At 52.4% G+C, this 20,589-nt stretch overlaps 3 protein-coding genes across 4 annotated transcripts; 1 reads left to right on the top strand and 2 right to left on the bottom strand.

The window, feature by feature from the left end:
- Positions 1 to 384: 384 nt before the first annotated feature.
- TM4SF19 (transmembrane 4 L six family member 19) lies at positions 385 to 6,583 on the top strand. Its single transcript, XM_009505173.2, has 4 exons — positions 385 to 4,349; positions 4,467 to 4,544; positions 5,100 to 5,284; positions 5,582 to 6,583. Exons 1-4 carry the CDS (start codon positions 4,173 to 4,175, stop codon positions 5,766 to 5,768), a joined length of 627 nt encoding a protein of 208 aa, XP_009503468.2. The 5' UTR covers positions 385 to 4,172; the 3' UTR covers positions 5,769 to 6,583.
- A 353-nt stretch (positions 6,584 to 6,936) lies between these two features.
- On the bottom strand, positions 6,937 to 10,170 carry NEU4 (neuraminidase 4). The gene is made up of 4 exons (XM_064457072.1): positions 10,084 to 10,170; positions 9,043 to 9,248; positions 8,607 to 8,862; positions 6,937 to 8,230 (listed from the first exon to the last, which is right to left on the bottom strand). The coding sequence occupies exons 2-4, from the start codon at positions 9,241 to 9,243 to the stop codon at positions 7,179 to 7,181; spliced, it is 1,509 nt and encodes a 502-aa protein (XP_064313142.1). The 5' UTR covers positions 9,244 to 9,248; positions 10,084 to 10,170; the 3' UTR covers positions 6,937 to 7,178.
- GAL3ST2 (galactose-3-O-sulfotransferase 2) lies at positions 9,930 to 19,780 on the bottom strand. 2 transcript variants are annotated; one of them, XM_009511534.2, is made up of 4 exons: positions 18,687 to 19,780; positions 13,969 to 14,055; positions 13,263 to 13,542; positions 9,930 to 13,171 (listed from the first exon to the last, which is right to left on the bottom strand). In XM_009511534.2, exons 1-4 carry the CDS (start codon positions 18,710 to 18,712, stop codon positions 12,311 to 12,313), a joined length of 1,254 nt encoding a protein of 417 aa, XP_009509829.1. In that variant the 5' UTR covers positions 18,713 to 19,780; the 3' UTR covers positions 9,930 to 12,310. The 2 variants fall into 2 exon arrangements, with proteins under 2 accessions (XP_009509829.1, XP_064313143.1); XM_064457073.1 differs by lacking the exon at positions 13,969 to 14,055.
- Between the last annotated feature and the right edge of the window lie 809 nt (positions 19,781 to 20,589).

The raw sequence follows: 20,589 nt of genomic DNA, 5'->3' as shown, positions 1-20,589 counted from the left end.
AGAGCCATTGCCAAACATGACCTGTGAACCATGGACCGGAGAAGCAGAGCCTTCTAAGTGTGACGGGATAAAGCGACACGGAACAACTAGGATGAAAGTGGCTGGTGTCTTTTCAGCCGCAATCCAGTGTCAGAGAAGGAGTTAGCAGAGGACCTTGCTGAGCCAGAATTGCTTTGCCTGGGACCGTGCTGTGGCAACACAGTGGCCGGGCGACTTGGCAGCAAGTTACTTTCCCATAATTGCCATGCTGATGCTTTTGTAATTAAATTCTCATGCGAGAAGGGGAGGCATGCAGCCGCTCACGGTGCTTGGGAAGCTGTGCAGGGCTAAAATTAGACTTTTAGTATTATTATTACTATTACAGACTTGGGCTGGAGTGGGTGTAAGGGGAAGATCAATGATCCTGGGGAAAAGATTCACCCTGATGCTTCACGCTGAATGACATGGGATTTTCTGTAGGAGATGATTGACCAGATCATGTGTGTGGCAACGTAGGAAGCTCAGATTGCCATGACGTAGAAAAGAGCACAAGATAAGGTTGCAAAATATTTTCTTCCAGCAGAGTGAAAAATGCTTCCTCTCTAAGTAAAAAAAGATAGGAAGGAAAAATTAGATTATTCTCAGCAGTATGCTGCCCTACATGTCCTACATGTTTCACCTTTACTGCTGCCTGCTTTTTAGAGATCGATTCATGTTATTTAAGAATAAGACAGGGATTTATGTGCTGGTGCAAACTCTGATTTTCCTTTCAGAGGAACTATTGTTGTTCAGATAATCTGCTCCTCCCAGCTTATTTTTTTCTAGAAAAACGGAATTGGCTGATGTAACCCAGCCTCACCCATTCATCTTTTTCCATGAGGCACTCAAGGACTCCAACTCCATTTTCTATTTCTCCTGATGGACAGTGAGTGGCATGCTGTACTTAAAGCAGGTTTTATATTCTCGACAGTCCCGTACTTGTTGATTTGAAAGCAGGAAAAGCCTCTGAAATGTGCTGGCAAATCCTACTCGTGTGCGTTACCCTAGGTAGAGCAAGCTGGGTTATAAACCAAAAGGTAGTACTCCAGCTGCTTTTCTTATTTACTGTGTCAGAGCAAGACTGTATCAGGGCTATACGATAGCTGCATTTATGCTTCGCCTCCTGTGGCAGACAGGGAAGCCCACGTCCCAAGCAGCTGATGTGCCTCAGGTCCTCGTGATGAACGCATGAGGAATATGAACCTTCTCCAGACTCTTCTTTGAGAATATTCTTCCTTTTGCCTGCCCAGCCCATGAGCAATTCTCCTCTTTGTTTGCTCTGACTGCAACTCCTCTGCAAGAAAAACTGCTCCATTTTTTGTACTACAGCTTCTCTGTCACCTGTTCTCAGACACAGAGGTCATGTCCTCCTGGTCCTGTTCCCATCTTGGAGTTGCTACCATAAGACCTTCTTTGTGGGGACAGAAGAGGAGCTTCTGCATTGCACCCCAGATAGGACTTTGAAATGCTGGTGTCTGATGACTTGCAATAATTAAGATATCCAGAAAAAACCTTGGACTCTCAATGTCATCACAAAGGTGTGAGATATATATGTAATGGGGGTATGCTCAACGCCTGGAGGAATAGCTGGGCCACGGGCAAGGAAGGAAAGGGCAGGAGATAGGAACTAGCTGAGACATGAGAATATTCTTTTAAAATGTTAGTGTGCTCCCTCCTGTAGGTAAAAATTAGAAGAGGCAAACCTGAACTGTTCAGCACCCACACACGAAGCTCTTGTACAACAAGGGAAATAATGTGAATTGTGATGGAAGAAGCCCTTGGCGGAGTACGTGGACCCATGGTGACAGAATGGTAGTGTTTGGGGTGGGCTGCGGAGGAGGGAGGAAAATGTTCTCCCTACATAGTCGTTGCAGGTTTTTCCAGGAGAAATGGTGTTTGTTACTTGGGCGTCAGTCAAGGCGTTTAGGGCAGACTGGTAGAAGCCTTAAAATCTGAAGTTGTGCATGTTTTGGTGGACTCGCGGCTTCAGCCAGTGAAAGGGGGCATAACTGAACGACGGATGAGCCGCAGTGCCGGCAGATGCTGCCTCATTCAGGCAGGACAGTCATTCTTCCTTTTGAGCCGCTGGTTGTGTAGGATAGGGAAGGATCGTGACTGATGTAGTGGGTGGACCCTGGGGTGGAGGAGGAAGTCATGGAACACATGCATGATGAGGGCACCATAAATAGTCGTCCATGGGTGATGCCTCCAGGACAGAGCTCATCCAAGGGGTGGGTGCTGCTGGCTCCACGTGGCATCGCTCCCAGGTAAGCCAGGAAGGCGGGAGGACAGGTTCCCTGGGCTTTGCTTGAATCCCCTTAGTTTTGGCCATGGAGATGTGCTGGCAGGAAGGGAGTCTTTCTTTCAAGTGTCCTAACAGAGACCAGTTCAGCTGTACTTTTGCTTTACCTCTTACACAAGGGTTTTTTTGTCTGTATTGGCTGAGGTAGAAGAAAGTGGCTAATGCAAACTTGCTTCTTGCTCAAAGGGGGCGTCAGGGGGACAGCAAGTCTTGGAGAGCTTCCTGGGGGAAGGAGGCCTCCTGCCTTCCCCAGGGAGAGGGCAGTGGTGGAGGGGAAGAATCTTTGGAAAGGTTAAGGGGAGACTTGCAGAAGGCCACAAAAGCCTCTAACTGGTGAAAGCAGCCCATGCTGTGAGCAACAGAGGAGCAAGAGCTATTCTGGAAGGTCCTCCGAAGTGGGGAAGTGGAACTTCAGCACTGGGTGCTTGTGGCTCTGGGGGGAAAACTACACACAGTCCCTGGACAGCAGGTGGCACCACAGTGAGGGCGAGAGGCCCTAAATTCCTTATAACCAAGGTGGGGAGGGTAGAAAGCAGAGGGGCAGTGAAGCTCCAGGATGGGTGGAGCTGGTGGTCCACCTCGGGCTTCTTGGCTTGCATCCTCTCCATGCAGCAGGGTTTTGCAGCCCTGTTCCTCCATGTCCAGCCCTCCCTGGCCCCTAGCAGCCTGCTGGGGCTGGCATGGATGGTCTCTAGCAGGTCGCAGCTTTGCGAAACCTTGTTGAGCTGGTGCCTTCTGGCCTCTCGGGCTGTGCAGGAGTTGGGCGTGCAGCCTGAGCTGCTCCTCCCTGTTCCTATGCATGGGAAGAGCTGAGGCAGCTCTGCCCATGGAAACAACCACATGGCGCCTGTTCACTTCTGCTTCTGCAAAGCCAGGGCAAACCTGAAATAAATTAGCTGGTATGAGAAGCAGCTTAGGTCAGATAGCTTGTGCAAAACAGGTTGCAAGCGGCTGGGAAAGGGGAAAATGTGTAAAACCAAGCTGAAGCAAAAATGAACACAGAGTAGAAGGAACTGGGGAAGCCCTGGGACAACAGCGAACCAGGTTGTTTTCAGTGGTCCCAGGGCAACTGATGGGCATCCCCTGCCTTGCAGGTAGAGAACAGGGAGAGCTAATTTTTAATAAGGTATCACCTGGAGATAGGCAATTTCTAGGTGAACTGATAACTTAATAAAGTGCCAGAAGAGCTGGATGGCTTGCCTGAGGATAGGTGATAACCTTTTCTTAATTAACTTTAATTGGTGCCAGCATATTCAGACCTATGGTAGGACTGGTGTGCAATGGGGATGGAGTTGCTGTTGACTGAAGACTGACGTGCTTTCACGAGTCCTTGTCCAAGGATTTCAGCCCTTTCCTGGCTCCCTCCTCCTCTTTGTAAGCACTCAAAGTCAAACCAAGGCACGGTGGTTGGACTTCTTCCTGCCGTAACATTTAGGAGGAGCTGACCCTGCGAGTCACACAGGTTTCAAGACTCAGTGCAGGACCTGCTGTTGTCTTAAACTCCCTTGCCCATTTGGCAAAGAAATATTAGCAGGTCTGAAGTTGGGCTTCTCCTTCTATGATACTCAACCTCAGGAAAACTGTTCAGTAGTAGTAGGTTGGTATTAACATTGAATTTATTTTTAATATTTAATTAATTAGATGGCAAGTGGAAAATAGGATTTCTATTGGAAATTGCTCTCGAGTAAGGGCAGTGCCGATGGGGTAGGCTGAGACCCAAAAGCATGAACCAGCAAACTCCTGTCCACCCATAGCTGTGAGACGGGTTTGAGGTGGGGGAGCTGTGGGGTGTTGCAGGTCTGAAGGCAGCCCCTTTCTCTCCTCTTCCTCCCCATCTCCATGCAGGGTGGCTATGTGTGTGGGGAAGTGCAGCCGGATTGTGGGTCCCTGCCTGCTGGTGCTGGGCACACTCTCCATGGCAGCCAATATCCTCCTGCTCTTCCCTGGTGGGGCATCAAAGTACCTGGCGGAGGGACACATCAGCAAGCATGCCAAGGCCATGCCAGGCATCTGGGGAGGCGGCATTGCTGTGAGTATCGCAGCTTCCACTGTGTCCTTGTCCTTCCTTGCGTGTCTGTGGAGGAGGGAGGAAGGGATGGAGCAGGTGGCTCCCCTTCATCCCCCACCTGCTTTTTCCTTCCCACAGGTGCTGCTGGCAGCAACCCATATCACGGCAGTGGGGTGGCGATGCGCCGGCTGCTCTGACTGCGGCACCCGTTGCAATGTAAGGCAGGGCCAGGACCCCTGTGCCAAAGCAGGCCCAAGCGGCATATGGCGGGTGGCCCCAGGGTGGGATGTGGTAGGGTTCCACCTCTCCCATGGCCCTGCAGTGGGACATGGCATGGATCCATTTCTCCCCTGGTCCTGTTGTGGGATGTGGAAGGGTGCCCCTTCTCCCATGCTCCATAATGGCAGGGTGCCATCTGTCCTGTGGCCCTGTGGTGGGATGTGGCAGGGTGCCCTCTTTCCCATGGTGGGTTGCTGCATGGTGCCACCTCCCTGAGGACAGAGCTTTCCCTGCATGCTGCCATGGGCTCTGTGTGGTAGATCCCTGCCTACCCCTACTCCCTGTCTGTCCCTGCTCCGTTCTGCCCAGGTTAAAACAACCCAGCAATGGCTCCATTCTCAGCCTCAGCTTCCTCGGGCTGGAGCCCCTTGGGGTGAAAGGGAGGGGAGTTTCGTCCCATCACCAAACTCTGCCAGTAACGTGCAGGTGCATTTTGGAGCCCTCCCTGACTTTTGGTCCTGTCCCCCCACCCTCGCTGGGTGCTGCCCACAGGCTTTCATCTCTGCCGTGCTCTCCAAGATGGCGCTGCTGGGCGCTGCCGCCTGCTTCGTCCTCTCTGGGGTGGGTTTGACCAATGGACCCCTCTGCTTTTACAACGCTTCTGAGCACAGCCGTGGACAGGGCACACTCTGGGGTTACCCCTTCCTGGATGGCAGCAGCCAGGAGCCTGATGCCAGGTGAGGCAGTGGGGTTGAATTGCCAATGCCACCTTGTCAGCCTATTGGTAATTAAATCAGTGTTATTTATGGTGGGTGGGCTTGCTGGTGGTGATGCAAGACCCTGGTAGCTCAAGAGGTCCTCACCTTCTAAGGCTTTCTACGTGGTGCTTTCCACCCCCATCACCCTGCTTGACCCCACTCAACCTCAGGATGAAGGACAGGACGCCTGGGGCACACCTCCATGGCAGAAAGTGATGCAATTCCTGACCTGCCACAGCATAACATCTTGCATCGCCTCCTCTCCTTGTTGCGCAGGGCAGAGAACTACCTGTATGATCGTCAGATGTGGAGCATCTGCCTGGAGCCAGTGGGCATCGTGGCCTGGAACGTCGGCCTCTTCTCCCTCCTGCTGCTTATCAGTGCCACCGAGATGGTGCTGGCCTCCCTCCAGATCCTCAACGGCTGCCTTGGGTGCCTCTGCGGCTTTTGTGAGGGGAAGTAGGGACCTGCAGTGGTGCCTGGAGGCTGGTGCTCAGAGGAATTGGCATCCCTGGGTGCCCCTTGACCAGTGGCAAGCGTCATGGCAGGGATACGGCACAAGCTGTGATACCAGCCCAGTGCAAGACGGATAGACTCCCCCATGGGGGACTGACACCCAGCCCATCCTAGACATCGAAGTGATGTGCATGGGATCAGCGTGCAAAGGGCTGCCTCTGTGAAGAGCCCTCTGCCTGGGCGGTACCCCTTCCTCCACCCTGGAGGGGATGCCCTTGGGCTGGCAGCCATTTGGGAATGGAAACCAGCCTGGTGAGCAATGAAGGTGAGGAAGTGGCTCCTGGAATCCTGGCATGAGCCCAACAGCTTCCCCAGCCACCCCTTACCAGCCTCCACTTGCCCAAGTGCAAAGTGAAACGTAGTGGTATTTGTAGAGCTAAGAGTAGGAACACTAATTTATTTTTGTTAATCAACCTGTATTTAGGGCAGCTTGTGTTCATGTTTGTCTCCCATGCAGGGCAGAAGGGACAAAGGAGACTGGAGGAGCTGAGCCGGGCTCCAGCTGGGGCTGGGGGACTTGGATGGAGTCGTGCTGAAGGAGGTAGTGCTGGAAATGAGGTGTAGCCCCCCCAAAGTTCACACACGCATGCAGCAAATGTCAGGAGCAGCCACTCGTCCCCACTGGCTGAGGACCCCATCACACAACCTGCTACTGCCCTTGCAGGGGCTTCAGCACATCCCCCACCCCTGTATGGGGATACAGGGACTAAGCGAGGGTAGGGGCCTGAACCTGCCTGTGCTGGGAGGATGTTTGCCCCAAAACGGTTAAGGTTCAGAGGAAAGTAGCAATGTCCATGGTAGCTTAAAAAAACCAAAACAATCAGCCAGATTAAACAGTAACTGGGTGATTTTCGAGAGACCTTTAGGAAAAAGAGGAACTGGCTCAAACAGGATCGTTAAAATGGAGCAATAAAAAAAGGGAACATAAATATTTATGACCATGGGAGGAAAACCCTTGGAGCAGGGTGGTAGTACCAGGTATGGCACAGCCAGAGCATCATGTTCCCCTGACCTGGCATATGCAGGTGGCATGGGGTGCCCCAAGCAGCCATATCCCCTGCATTGCTGCTCTTGCCTCCCATTATGTATTTCATGGGGTGGCTCATGTGCTAGTAAAGGAACCTGGAGCTGGGCTGGTGGCAAAAGCTTCCATGCCCAACCAACTATATAATTAAAAAATAGCAATAAAAATGAGACAAAACCCAGTTTTGGGATGGTAGTGCATGCCTTCTGTGTGGTGTGGCCATGCTTGCTGGTGCAGGACCCCAGGCTGTGAGCATCCTGGTGCACTGGGCTCTGGGTTGGTGCCCCGGGTTCTGGCGTGGGAGGACCAGGGGGAGTCAACCCGGGGGGGTCACTAGGAGATGAGACAGCAGCTTTGCCCCTGCTTCCCATGGCGCGGGGGGCCACCATCCCGCTGGGGAGCAGTGGCTGTCAGGGGGATGTTCTGGAGAACATCCTGCAGTGTGAACATGCTGAAGGAGATCTGCTCGTAGGGTGACCGCATCCCATTTTCATAGAGGCATGCGAAAGCGATGGCCGGGCCACCAGAGATGGAGGCCTCATTGTAGGGCAGCTTTATGTAAGCCAGGTCCGAGTAAGCACTTGGGCCCTCATAGATAACCCATGGCTCGGTCCAACTCTCCACATCCCTGGGGAAAGTGCTCAGGTGAACCCCCATGTTGACCCGTGACATGGAGCTGGTGGGGTGGGAGTAGAGGACCCACGTCGGTGCATGGAAGAAGGGAGTGGGGTTGCAGGCCACTGCAGGGTCCTGTTGGACTGAGGTGATGCCATGGGCATGGCCATGACACCCTGGGGAAGGACAGCCCTTCTCAGGCTCAGCTGGCTTGTGGAGGCTGCTGGTGTCCATGATGGGCAGTTCATCACTGACTCCCTGAGGGCTGGGCAGGTACCGCAACCCCGGGAACATCCCACGGAGCAGCTGGGGAGCTGAGCCTCGGAGGGGCATCACAGGGTCCTGGGGGGTGGTGGGGATGTACACGAAAGGTGCGGGGAAGCCAACAACACTGCCGTGACAGCCATGGGGGGGCTCAACCAGCCGCTGGACCAGCTGCCCGCTGTGGAAGACAGCCCCATCATCTGTGCTGAGTGCCTGGACCCTGAAGCCCAAGGGGCTGCGGGCATTGCAGTAGAGGACATTGGAACCATCTTCCTCATCCACTGAGACCAGCTGGCACTCGCCCGTCTGCAGGTTGGGGATGAACTCCCCGAAGCGCCAGCCCTGTCCATGGTCATCGCTGTAGAAGGCAAAGGAGTGAGGGGTGGTCTTGCAGAGCTGCCCGAAGCACTCCTTGCAGTCGATGTGGTAGCTATAGGCGGGCACCAGCAGCCGGCCAGACCGCAGCTGGATCCCATGCCCAGGGCCCAGAGCAAATGTTGCCCAGTCTGGGGAACAGAGGAAGGATGGGGGTGAAGAGCAGCCTCCATGGTGCCCCTGCCATGCCCAGCATGGAAGGGTCTCCAGAGCATCCCCCCCCAGCCTAGCCAAGCAAGGTGGTGGGGTAGGAGGGCAGCAGAGCCCAGTGCTGCCGGGTTGTCCTCACGCAGGGTCCTAACCCTAGCTACAGGGCCTCTCCATCTCCCCTTCCCCTGTGCAAGCAATGCAGATACTCCCTCCAGCCCCTCTGCTCTTGGATCCTTGTAGGCTTCCTACCCCGAGGCCACCTCCAGCAGCACCATAGGTGGCGTCAGGAGGGCAAAACCTATGATTGCCCTCCTGCTGGCTGTCCTTCCCTCTCCTCACCCCGCTCCAGTGGGCTACCTTTGATGGCCCCGCCAATGACCTGCTGCGTCAAGTCTGTGGCCGTGCTCCAGCTCAGGCCCTGGTCAGCGCTGGTGATGCAGCAAAGGCGGGTGACGTTTTGGCCGGTCACAATCTGGTAGGCTTCAGGTGTCCTACCCAGCACCGTGATGAAGAAAAGGAAGAGGGTGCCAGTGAACTCGTCGTAGAGCGGGCAGGGGTTCATTGACCGGTAGTGCTGCAGCATCGCTGTCTCCAGCACCCGCATGTCTTCCCACTGCCCATGGATGAGGAGGAGGAGAGGATGGAGAGGGGTGAGAACCACCCCACTTCACCTGCTGCAGCATCCCTTCCCTGTGGGGGTGACTGCAGGGGCTCAGCTGTACCACACACAAGTGGTGGAGGATAACTACCCAGCTGTCCCGTGCCCCCCAACCCTGGGTGCACCCCGTCCCACCTCCACATAACTCCCGTAGATGGTGCCACGGCGCAGAACCAGTAGGTTGGCATGGGCATCGTCAGCACTCAGCCGCTCCTCCGCAAAAGCCAGCAGCTTGGCCACGCAGGGCAGGTAGAGCAGGGCGGGCACGCGGTATGTGACACCGTTGGACTCCTTCTCGAAGAGCACGGTCCGGGCGGGGAAGTGCCGGGAGCCCATGGAGTCTGCAGCAGAAAGATGCAGCCCCACCCCGGTGGGTTGATGAAGTGGGAGGGGAACTGGCGGCTGGGGATGTGGGCTGTCCTTGGAGGGGTCTGATGTTTAACTTGAAGAGCTTGGGTTTGGAAAACACCCCAGGAGCTTGGGCTGGAGGACAGGTCACTACTGGCAGGGTTGGAGTTGAGAGGGGCTGAATGTGTACTGCTGCGGTGGAAAGTCACTGCTGCTCAAAGGTGGGACAGGCATTTAGGTAACACCACAGAGGCTGACCTGGGCTACCCCAAAGCAAAATTAAATTGATCTTCAAGATGCTTTTGAAAAGGGATTTCTGGTAAATTGCAGCCAGTCAGCTAGGGTAGAGTGAGACCTGCGGTTCCCCGCTCCCACAATCAAGTGGGTGTTGCGGGGGGGCAGAGCCTGTCTCCACATGGCCAAGACCCCAGGACCTGCCCAGGGTCATCCAGATGGGTCAGGGAGTGTTTTGTTCTGCTTTTCTGGTGCCTCCAGTGCAGCAGATCCACCCAATTCCTTGTCTCCCCCACCCTATAGGAGAAACCTGGAGTTGCACAACATGAACCGTAGGGTCCCCAGCCAGGCTGTCCCTGTGGCAGTGGGGTGTGAGCAGTCCCCAAACACCTTTCTGTCGGGGACAGCAGGATTGCCACTGGGGTCAGCTCTCCCCAGGTTATATGTCCCTGTGTGCCCCAGGTTATCACTGTGGAAGGAGATGAGCATCCTGTGCCGGGGCACAGCCAGAGTGGCTGAGGATGGCTTTTACCTGTGTTTTGATTAGGAGCTTTTACTGATCAAACACCCCACAGAGAAAGCAAAGGTACTCACCGGGTCCTGCTCAGCTGGGGGATGTCCCCTCTGTCCCTCACCCCCGCTAAAGGGTAACACCAGCTCCCGCTGTCACCAACTTTCTGGAGAGCCTGTCGCCTTGCTGCTTCACTGCCACCCCCCCACCTTTGCAGGGTCCCCCCATCAATGGGTCACGGGGCTCCTGCAGCAGCGGTGGCCAGGAAAAAAGCCCTGAGTCAGCAGCGGCAGCCGCTCGTGCAGCGCCGGGCAGCACAAAGGCACCATTATCAGCCTAGGCAGAGCTGGGGGCCCCGCAGCTGCCGAGCTGCCTTGCTTGGACACCCTCCCGGGAGGGGATGCAAAGGGAGCCGGGGAGGGTGGTGTGCAGGAGTTTTGCATCTCCTACCTCAGTTTCCCTTCTCCTGCAGTCTGGGAGAGGCCAGACCTCCCTGTCCAGGTGCTGCAACCCAGCCATGAGCTTCTCAGCCCATGGGAGGAGGTCTGGAGAGTCCCTGCCTTCCCAGGAGCCCCACCTGCATGCAGGTCAGCTGTAAGAAATTGGTTTTAATGCTTATATTCCATCCCCAGCATCAGTTTAGCTAAAAGGGGCTTGACAAGGTGTACCTGCTCAAGCAGGTGGGTTGGACGAGATGGTCTCCAGAGGTTCCCTCCAATCCCTACCATTCTGTGATTCTGTGACAAAATTCACATGGCAAAGCTTGGATCAGAAACTCCAAGGCAAAAGCCCAGGCTCAGGCTGTGGAATTGGCCAGGAAAGGGCCCTGGGGATTGCCCAGGCTGAACATATGCAGCTCCCATCTCCTCTGCCTCAGCTAGTTACAAATGCCGCCTAAGCCTGGTTAATTTTAGCCAGGGTTGCTGGAGCAGAAAACTATGTCAGAGCTATTAATCTCTGCTGTACATCCCATGGGTTGAAGAGGAGCACAGGTTGCACTGCAGGAGGTTAACCCTCGCCTCAACTGGCTTCCCTGGCTACCTGCTGAGTTCAAATGTAGCTGAGGAAAATTCCAGCTCTGCTTCCCTCCAACAGCATCTCTCCTGCTTCTTCAGCTTAGATGCTGCCGGGCTGCTTCACCCCCTAAGGCCTAAGTGACCCCAGCTCCATCATCCCAGTCATGCCATCTGGGTCTCTGCTGCCGCCCTGACTGGCACAAGCAGGAGGAGCTGCTGGATAAGTGTTGAAATATTGCACCATTGGGGATGGTGGGAGTGTTGGAAACTGGCAATGGGCAATCATTAATGGCAGTGACGCCAAAGCCATTGGGCTTGGTGCTGCCGTCCTTCTGACGAACCTTCCCAACACTAGCACGGCAGCAGGGAGCTGGCAAATGAGAAAAGACCTCCCAGCCAGGTCTAATTACCTCCTTCAATAACAAGGTCATGCCCTAAATGAGCAGTGGCCATGCCTCCCTCCACCCCTCTCCTAATTGGTGTTGGAGAGTTTGGCCAACACAGCAAGGGTGCCCAGTGATGCCCCTGCTGATAAAGGGCGTCAGCAATTCTGAGCCCAAGGGACCATCCATGCATAGGGTCTGGGGACCTTCACCCAAGAGAGAGGGGTGAAACCACAAAATAAGCCCTCCTAGGGGAGTGATAAGCTGCCCCATGTGGTGCAAGAGGCCCCCCACACCTCATGACATGCATGAGGGGGATGTCTCTTGTGCTGGTGGGAAAAGGCTGCCAGCTAGCGCACCCAGCTTTGGGCACGATGCTCGGGACTCCCATCTGAAAAGGGGCCCCAGCATCGCACAGTGGTTAGGCATCATCGAGCATGGATACTGCTGGATGGGAGACCCAACATCTCTCCTCCTCCTTTGAGTGCTGCATCCCCTCGTTGCGCCCTCCTCCTCATTTCCCTCTCCTTCCCCCTTTTTCCCCTAAACGCCAAAAATCAGGACTTGCTCTAGTGAACTGTGACCACCCTGGATGTAGTGATGGCCATTAAATAACGTTGAATGCAAACAAAATGACTAAGCCCATGATTAATGATTAAGAGGCACAATGTCTAAGCCAGCTGAAAGCCTGCCCAGTGCTCAGCAGCAGTGGGGAGGAGGGATCATGCAGGATCTGGGCAACTCAGAGCCTTTGGCTCAAGGTCCCCCAAAAAGGGACCCACCACCAGCTTGGTGGCCCTGAACAAAGGCCCCCTGCCTCCCCTTCATGCACAAGAGTCCTGTGGGCCAGCCACGTGCCAGACATGGGGTGATGCAAAGAGGTGGGAAACTGCAGTGGGTTGTCACGTGCCCTAGTTGGGAGTTGGGAGCTGCATCTTCTCCTGGAAACTGGTCCACAACAAGGGCAAGCCTAACTGCTTCCTCTTCTTATGTGGGTGTTGAACAGCGTAAAGATAGGATGTGTACTGGAGCTCTGGCATAACCATTTTCTGGCAGGTTCTCAGAGTCCTGTTGTCTAAGTCTTGCTTGAGGTTGTACCCAAGGATATTTGTAGCACCTGACTGGAAAGGCAGGAGAGCTTTGTTCTTGATATGATCCTTCCCCACTGCCTCCTGGTCCAAAAGGCAGGTCTCCATGAGCTCCTTCTGTCTCTTTTGCAGGTGATTCACCTCCTTCTCCAGCTCCTTGAGTCCTATGGTCTCCTCAATTCTCCTCCAGAAGCTCTGGTTGAAGTGCAGGTAGAGCTTCCAGTCCAGTGAGCACCATGCTTTTATTCGCTCCTTGCTTTCTGGAGTCAAGGTCTGGACAGTGTCCCGGCTTCTGGAATTGAGCTTAAAGTAAATCACATCATCCAGATCCCAGCACAAAGTGTGCTTCAAGAGGATCATGGACTCATCAAAGTAGTCTGCTATCAAGATCAGGTGGAAGTTCTGCTCAATCTCTTTCAAGATGGCCTGGATGTACTTTTTGTTGTCCTCTGCATTGTTATCATAGCCAAAGTCAAACCACATGATATTCCTCGCGTAGATGTTTTTCTTGTGATCTGCTGGATGGTAATACTTCATGGGTGATGCCAGGTACTCATTCACATCCTTGGAGGTCCTGAAGGCAGGGACGTTGTCCTTGTAGTAGACGTAGGAAGACTCCAGCAGAGGAATGGGGTTTCTCAGGATGGAGAAGTAGAAGGTGTTTGCTGCCATCACCTTGTGCACCTATTTGCGGGGAGGAAAAAGAGAGACTGTTAGTCTGGAGGCACTGCTTGTTCAACCAGGTTTCTCTGCAGGTGCTGTGGCTCTTTCTTACCTCCGAGGCGTTAAACCGCAGGTGGTTGCACATGATGTTGTAGTTTTGTCCTATGGTTTGGAATTCCTCCACAAAGTGGGCCAGGAAGGTCTTCGGGTAGCCCAGGTGGACAAGCTGGCCAGCTGGAAGGGCAACAGTGAGGTTGTACTTCTCCACAAACCTGAACATGATGTTCAGGATGGTGCTGCTGGCCGTCTTGTGGGTCTTGAGGAACATGACATTAGTCTTGGCATGGCAAGGCATGGAAGGGATCAGCAGCTCCTCATGGCTCTTCAAGATTCTGCAGGAAGGCAATAGATGGGGAAAACAGCCTCTCCAGTGCCATACCCCATCTCTGAGACCTGAAACCCCAGCAGGTTCTCCTTCTGATATCACACCTGCAGCTGGTGCAAGACACCAACCCAAACAAGCTCTATCCCTCAGGCGTGGACATTGGACAGTTTTCTGCTTTTCCAGGTCCTCACTTACCCAAAGGCTTCACCTCAATCCCCTTTTCTTTTTCTGCATGGCTGATATTGCTCTGAAGAGCTGCACTTTGGCTAATTTGATCCCTTGCCTGCCCAAATGAGAATCGAGGACCTAGCTTTGGGCTGCTGCCCTTCCAATATTAGCCTAAACCCCATGACAGTTAAATCAAGTGTCACAGGTCAGATCCTTGCTGCCCTGGGCAGATGAAGTAATGCGACCTTACTTCTGCTTCACTTACATATAATTTTTATTCTTCATATGGAAGAATCCCGACAGAAAGATGAGTCCCAGGCAAAGGTTGAAAATGATGAGACATTTGATATGCCTGGAAAGAAAGCAGAGCTTCAGCAGATTTTTATTGGATAGTCCTTCCCCAAACGTGAACCACCAAACTTCGCATATTGCCCTTGGGAATTTTTATCACCAGGATCACAATTTTATGTCTCTGTGGTGCCAACCACCTTCAGCTCCCCCAGGTGCATCAGCAGCTCCGGCATTAGAGACAGGACAGTGAGAAATTGCACTTTCACTCTCTCCCTCCTAATTTTGGCCTTTGGCCACACACAGCCTTCTTCAGGCAGACCCTGTTAAGCTCTTCTGACAGCTTCTCATTCTGCTCCACTGCCTTTTATTTTGCTTTTCTTTTGGTTTCCTGGGCCTTTAGAGCTTATTCACATCAAGCTTTTGTGAGCAACTACTAAGAGCTAGAAAATGAGCCCTTTGTAGGGCTGTAAAGATTTCCTTGGTAAGCACTGCCTGTAACCACATCACTCCAGAAGACAGGGATCTCAAAGAAACACCAAAATGACTGTTTTCAATATAACTGAGATTTTTCAATACAGAAAATCAATTAATAACCCAACAGCACCTGTAACGGACTAATTACACCTTGCTTTCAAACAAGAGGACTGCTTCCTTGCTGCGACATCTCCTCCTCCCAGCCCAGCTCTTGTGCTCAGCCTCACCCAGGTCTCCCTTTCATTAGATCTCACCTTGGCCAGCCTTTAAACTGCCTGATCTCAGAGGCAGCCCTTGGGACCAAGCACCTCGTCTACCTGTGTTTTGCTTGGATAATGATGAGTGGTTTTCCAGCACTAATTAGGCAACCACCATGTATCATCAGTAGTGCATTCTAGCTGGGACACATACAGGATCTTCTCAAGGTTTCATGCCCACCAGAAAGGAACTTTTCATCACCAAGCTCGATCTGACTTCTCTGATCTTAAAAGTTTTTTAAACTCAGTGTCAACAATATGTTTTCAGCCACTGTTTCCAAAATGCAGCAGATCTGGCTTGGGCTTTAAGTTGCTTTGAGAAGATATAGTCCTATTTACAGCAAGGGGTGGTCACACTTGTGGTTCCCACTCTCCCAAGCGAGCAAGGAAGGCTCTAAGCTTGCCCAGTCTGAGGGTAGATGGGGGGCACATTGATTGCCGTGGTTAGACCTGGTGGTCCCTTCTACTGTCCTGCTGGGCAAGGTGTCCTCATGCATGGTCCTGCTGCACAGGGTGCTGGCTTTTGTAGCCTCCAGCTTGTATAGTGTGAAACACAGACTCATTCCTTCCAGCTGGCCTTACGAGAGTGCAAACACCAGCTTTATCTGTCATGGTCTGCAGCCTCTCACTGACTGGCCACAGTACCACAAGCCAGGCTGTGACGGCCTGGATCCAACCATGGAAAACTGGTGAGAGGATGGGAGGAAAGTCCAACAGAACATGAAGAGCTGCACATAAAAACACAGCCACCGTAGCCAGCTGTGCTAGCTGTGATGGAGGAGCCACAAACCAAATATAAACACAGCGGAAGCATGAAGACAGACAGCAACGTTGCAACACCGTGATGGCACTGCAGAAAAATGTTTGACTTTGTTTGCCATGCAAACCAGCCTGAAACCACTTTTACTTCAAGCTTCGCTACGCATCAAAGCACTGTCCTTGTCCAATGGCAGCCCAGCCAAAGTGGAAAACCCCTGGGTGGAAGAGCCCTTCCCAAAGCCAGGGCAGCTGCCTGGCCCTCTACCTGAATTTGCAGCATAGTTTCTGCATGAAGAGTTTAAAGACATAACTACAGGCAGTCTTTCATCAGTATTTCTTAATTTTCTGTTCCCAGGCCTGTAAGGGGTTGGGGTGAGACTATCCCCTTTCCTTCGATTGCTTTATGTATATAAGTAGCCATGAGACAAAAGAAGAAATGCAGAGGGGCCTGTAGGCAGCGAGAGTCTCACACCTGTTGAATGCAGCCCCTGCCTATGTTAGAATCATAGAATAGTTTGGGTCAGAAGGGACCTTTAGAGGCCACCTAGTCCAAACCCCCAGCAGTGAGCAGGGACATCCCCAATTAGATCAGGTTGCTCAGAGCCCTGCCCAGCCTGACCTTGATTGTCTCTAGCGATGGGGCCTCCCCAGCCTCTCTGGGCAACCCCTTCCAGTGCTTCACCACCCTCATTGTAAAAAATGTCTTCCTTATATCGAGCCTAAATCTACCCTCCTCTAGTTTCAAACTATTACCCCATGTCCTGTCACAAGAGGCCCTGCTAAAGAGATCGTCCCCATTGTTCTCAGTCTTTCATTTAAACTGAAGCTGACGTTGATGTGATGGTTTTCCAAAACACACCACCTTGCCTGCCTGGAGGTCTTTCCTAAGGCAGTCTGGTGATATCCTTCTTCTGCAGTGCATGCGATAATGTTCCATGTTTGTTTGGGCAGTGTCCCCGAATTGGCAAACAGGCACAATTACAGTGAGAATGATGTTTTATGGGGCAAACAAATCAACAAACACCCAGACCAGTCCTGAAGATAGATCAGGATCACAATATGCTCCAGAAGGATTACTAGTCCTACTGCAAGAAGACAGGCTCTGTAGACCTCTACATCTTATCACCTCAAGGTGTCCCATGATCTTTTAATAGAAATTTACTTTAATAAGTGATTACATAGTGCCATCCTGCCTCCAAATTGTCAAACTCGTGCATCACACTAAGCCCACCTCCAGCATAACTGGATGCTCCCAGCAGACCCGTTTTGTCTGGATGCACTTTGAAAGCCCCAAACAGCAGGTCTTTTGCACCTGGAGACACAGGGAAGGGTAATGGTCCAAATTATCTAGGCACGTAAAGCCTCGAAGTGTTGCTGGTGCAGCATGAGGGCTTGGCATTGAAGTGCCAAACATGCCCAGTGGGCAAGTTATGGGCACCAACACGCCACCAGTGAGCCCTGAGGGGCTGTACAGAGCTCACCTTGCTCCTCATGGCACCATCCTGAAGACAACAGCCACCTGCAGCCAAGCAACACCCAAGCTGTTGCTGCGAGTGGTGGCTGCTCAGCCTATGTTGGGCTTGCCAAAACCACGGCAGCTTCCTGAAACAGCCAGTTTTAAGCAGCAAGAGTGACTTATTCCTTTGGCACGTGGGCCATGGAGGCACCAGTCCTCATGCAGAAATGGGCTCCTTGTCCCAGGGCTGGCAGACAATGCTACTTGTGGCATGGTGCTTGTTCCCCTGCCTGGGGATGTATGGATGGAAAGATATCTGCTTTCCAGCTCAGGGTGTGAGTGGGGACCGCAGCCGATTGAAGCAAAGGCAAGTGATAGAAGCATTCAGGTGAAGGGCCAAGGGCAGGGATTGAGGTGATCCCCAGGGAGGAGTCCAGGAAAATGGAGCGTGGGGGGAGATGAGAGGAGGGGGTTGCAGGCACATGGGGCACTGCTTAGGGCGCTGCTCGGTGTACTTGTACAGCTGAGCCCTGTGCCTGATCTCTGCAGGGGGAGCCTGTCCCCATTGCCACCCAGGGCTTGGCCGCCTGCAGCTGCACTTTCAGGGGCTGTTACTGGCTTCAGGGTGTCCTGCAAACTTGCACATCGGGTTTCACCACCCATTCTGCACCCATCGCCCTGGCACACCTCTGTAAGAGACAGCACCACTCTTAAAGATTGTTCCTTTAGTGTCACACACACACTTTTGTCACAAGACCGCAAGTCTCTGACCAAGCCACTTCTAAAACTGTGTGTGTTGGGCCGACAGACGCCATATTCAACATCGGCTAAAATATGTCCCATCAATCCCTTCAAGAAAGACAAGTCCCACTCATCCAAGAGCGATTTTGCTGTTGACTGTCTCACGTGCACAGGCTGAAGGTGAACCAGGTGAGTACCTTATGTTACAAAACACGGAGCCGACCTTTTACACAAACAGTTACAGCCATAAAGAGAGGGACTTTGTCACCATCCGGTATATGAATGGGAGAAGCCTGCAGGGCATGACACACAGGATGGTGGCTGCAGCGGTTTCTTCCCTCCTCTCATGACAGCAAGGAATCATTTCACCTGGGACGCATGAAGCCTGACATAGCTGAGTCGCAGGGTACAATCAGAGCCACCATCTACTTTTTTACCCCATTAACACAGCCTTTTGCAAAGCAAAGTTCAAGAGAGAAAGCTGAAATTCAAATGTTGCACAAAAGTCATGTAAGCACACAAGATGCACAACCAGCCTGGGAGCCCTTTGAGGAAGTACTTGGGAGCTGATTGCTTAGACACAAGATTTTTCTAAGAAGCCAAGACACTTGCGGAGGTGTCAGCTGGCCTGGTGCCAAAAGTTTGGCTCGCCTTTCCAACCTGAACCGTGCCATCTCCCAGCTGGGAAGAAAACATGGAAAACTTCCTCTCAGGTCACACTTGGAGGTGCCGCTACAGATGCTTTAATGTTTGGGACAACCTTCTTGTTCATTTGGCTTAAGCTGAAAATATCAGAACTCTGTGTCAACCTAACAACATTCTTTCAAATTAAAAGACCTAGAATACTGGAAGGAAACATTCATGGTGAGCTGTGCCTCTATACTGGGGTGAACTGTAACTAAATCTATAGGTAGTTAAAAACTTACAGGGATTACCTGAACCAGACCTTTCTACAAACTACATTTTAATTCTGCACCCGTAGCATTCACTTCCCTCTCCCCTTACCTTGAAGTGCACCCAGGGCTTTTCATGCTGCCTCACTGCTGCGAACTCGAAAATACCTCCTTTGCAAATCGACTCCAATACTCCTTTCGTCTATGGGCTCCTCTGGCTCTTACTGTATGTGACGCTATTTCTAGCATCCCCGCACTGCTATAAGTGGCTGGGATAGGTGAGGACAAAGGGAGTGGCTAGGTGCTCCCAGCAGTGCGTGGAAGTTAATTAATGAGCCATGAAAGGCATTAGTATGGCATGACATTAACAGAGGCACAAAGAGCTGCCATGGGAGATGGGGTTTGCAACAGTTTTGCAGGGAAGTAAGGAATTAGCTGGGGCCCCTTAGCAGGGATCCCCTTCTCTCCTGGCTGTGGGAGGGAGCTGTGGGGGTTCACGGCAGGATCCGGGTAGGGTATTGTGCCAGCGGGGAGGCTGGAGGAGGGTGTCATCGGCCCCTTTGTCGCCCTGCACCCCATCACATCACTTGTTCAGTGCCCCTCCCCTGCACACTGCCACACCACTTGGTGCCCTGGTCGGCACCTGCCATGCCTTTCCTCTACTTCTTGCTCAGTGGTTCAGGACTGTAATTCTCTGCCAGACACATTGGGCAACAAGAAATTAGGGACAACAGCAAAACCAGAATAGTGTTCTCTTATCAGGACTTTCCCTTAAAAAACATTTAGACTTCAAGCACTTTCCCAGTGAAAATGCAATTATTGTAGCTGGAGATTAAGATCTTAGAGACTTTGCTTGGGTGAGCAACGTCCTGCCATTACATAATAGAAGTTTATCTACAAAGTGACTTTCTGGTGCTATTAACCACTGTTACAACTTGCATTACACAGGAATTTGATATTCCACCAGGGATCCTGTACACCAGCACTTCACAAACTGGGTTTGATCGTTGCAAATTGCCCCAGGAGAGCAGGATTTGCCCTGCAAATCCAGAGGTGGGGTAATCTCCCCACTCCCCACACCAGGGATGAAGTGAATGCTCTCCTCATTTGGGCAGCAAAAAGTTTACCCACATCTCCCAGCCTGGAGCAGGGGATTAAGCTGTTGCTTTTGGTCTTTTATGGCCATGCCACTTCCCATGCACCTCCTGACATGGTCCCTTTCCCTCCCCACCCACTGTGCCACCTTTCTAAACCTTGTACGCTGGTGGCCCAACATGCCACACCAAGAGCTAAGTCCCCCAGCATTCTGGTATCCTTCACCTGTGTTGCTAAATCTTCAGTGTGACCAAATATCACAGCTTCCTCGGGCCAGCTCCAAGGCCAGTGCTTATCAAGATTCAGAGATCAGCAAGGTATAGGGCTGCTATCGTGAATTTCTTGGTAGAATGTGAGCTAACATGCTGTTTTACGGAAAATTTCTCGGGTTACTCTTGGCACAGTGTCAGCTGCTGCTGCCGGGGGGGGTGGGTGGGTGGGTCACATTTAACAGGTTTCTTTGCACAGCTGACGTGTATAATGTAACAGGAGAATCTCTTGTGCAGAAGCTGGTAGAGCCTACGAACCTTGCACAACCGCAGCCTACTCACTGGTGGGGCTGGGTGAGAAGCAGAAAAGACCTTGATGCTGGGCAAGAACTTTAAAGTGACAGGTACAACATTCCTGTGCTACCAATACTGGTCACAGATCCAAACCACAGTGCCATACCAGCCACTATGATGAAAATTAACTCTATCCCAGCCAAAACCAGTACAGAGAGTCAAGAGCTTCCTCACTGTGTCAGAAGACCACTGCTTAAAGTGCTGAGCATCCACATCCACATTAAGTCTGTCCCAGAAAAAGTAGAATTTTGGACAAGAAATTCCTACTACAATGATTCTTTACAAAAATCAACCCCTACACATACATGTGCCCACCCTGTCTCTCCCTCCTGTATACAGGAGCGAGTCAGTATTTGA

The sequence above is a fragment of the Phalacrocorax carbo genome, chromosome 7, assembly GCF_963921805.1.
Source record: "Phalacrocorax carbo chromosome 7, bPhaCar2.1, whole genome shotgun sequence".
NCBI lineage: Eukaryota > Metazoa > Chordata > Aves > Suliformes > Phalacrocoracidae > Phalacrocorax > Phalacrocorax carbo.
Note: the sequence above shows the minus strand (reverse complement) of the source record. Positions and strands in the feature narration are given on the sequence as shown.

What these genes read in the sequence shown, in the direction of transcription:
- TM4SF19 (XM_009505173.2), top strand. Translation starts at nt 4,173, where the DNA reads ATGTGTGTGGGGAAGTGCAGCCGGATTGTGGGTCCCTGCCTGCTGGTG. An exon ending in TCTGGGGAGGCGGCATTGCT is followed by an intron (nt 4,350 to 4,466) that starts GTGAGTATCGCA and finishes TCCTTCCCACAG; the next exon opens with GTGCTGCTGGCAGCAACCCA. An exon ending in ACTGCGGCACCCGTTGCAAT is followed by an intron (nt 4,545 to 5,099) that starts GTAAGGCAGGGC and finishes TGCTGCCCACAG; the next exon opens with GCTTTCATCTCTGCCGTGCT.
- NEU4 (XM_064457072.1), bottom strand. Translation starts at nt 9,243, where the DNA reads ATGGGCTCCCGGCACTTCCCCGCCCGGACCGTGCTCTTCGAGAAGGAG. An exon ending in TCTACGGGAGTTATGTGGAG is followed by an intron (nt 8,863 to 9,042) that starts GTGGGACGGGGT and finishes ATCCATGGGCAG; the next exon opens with TGGGAAGACATGCGGGTGCT. An exon ending in CATTGGCGGGGCCATCAAAG is followed by an intron (nt 8,231 to 8,606) that starts GTAGCCCACTGG and finishes TCTGTTCCCCAG; the next exon opens with ACTGGGCAACATTTGCTCTG.
- GAL3ST2 (XM_009511534.2), bottom strand. Translation starts at nt 18,712, where the DNA reads ATGAAAAGCCCTGGGTGCACTTCAAG. An exon ending in AGCCCTGGGTGCACTTCAAG is followed by an intron (nt 14,056 to 18,686) that starts GTAAGGGGAGAG and finishes CTTTCTTTCCAG; the next exon opens with GCATATCAAATGTCTCATCA. An exon ending in ATGAAGAATAAAAATTATAT is followed by an intron (nt 13,543 to 13,968) that starts GTAAGTGAAGCA and finishes GCCTTCCTGCAG; the next exon opens with AATCTTGAAGAGCCATGAGG.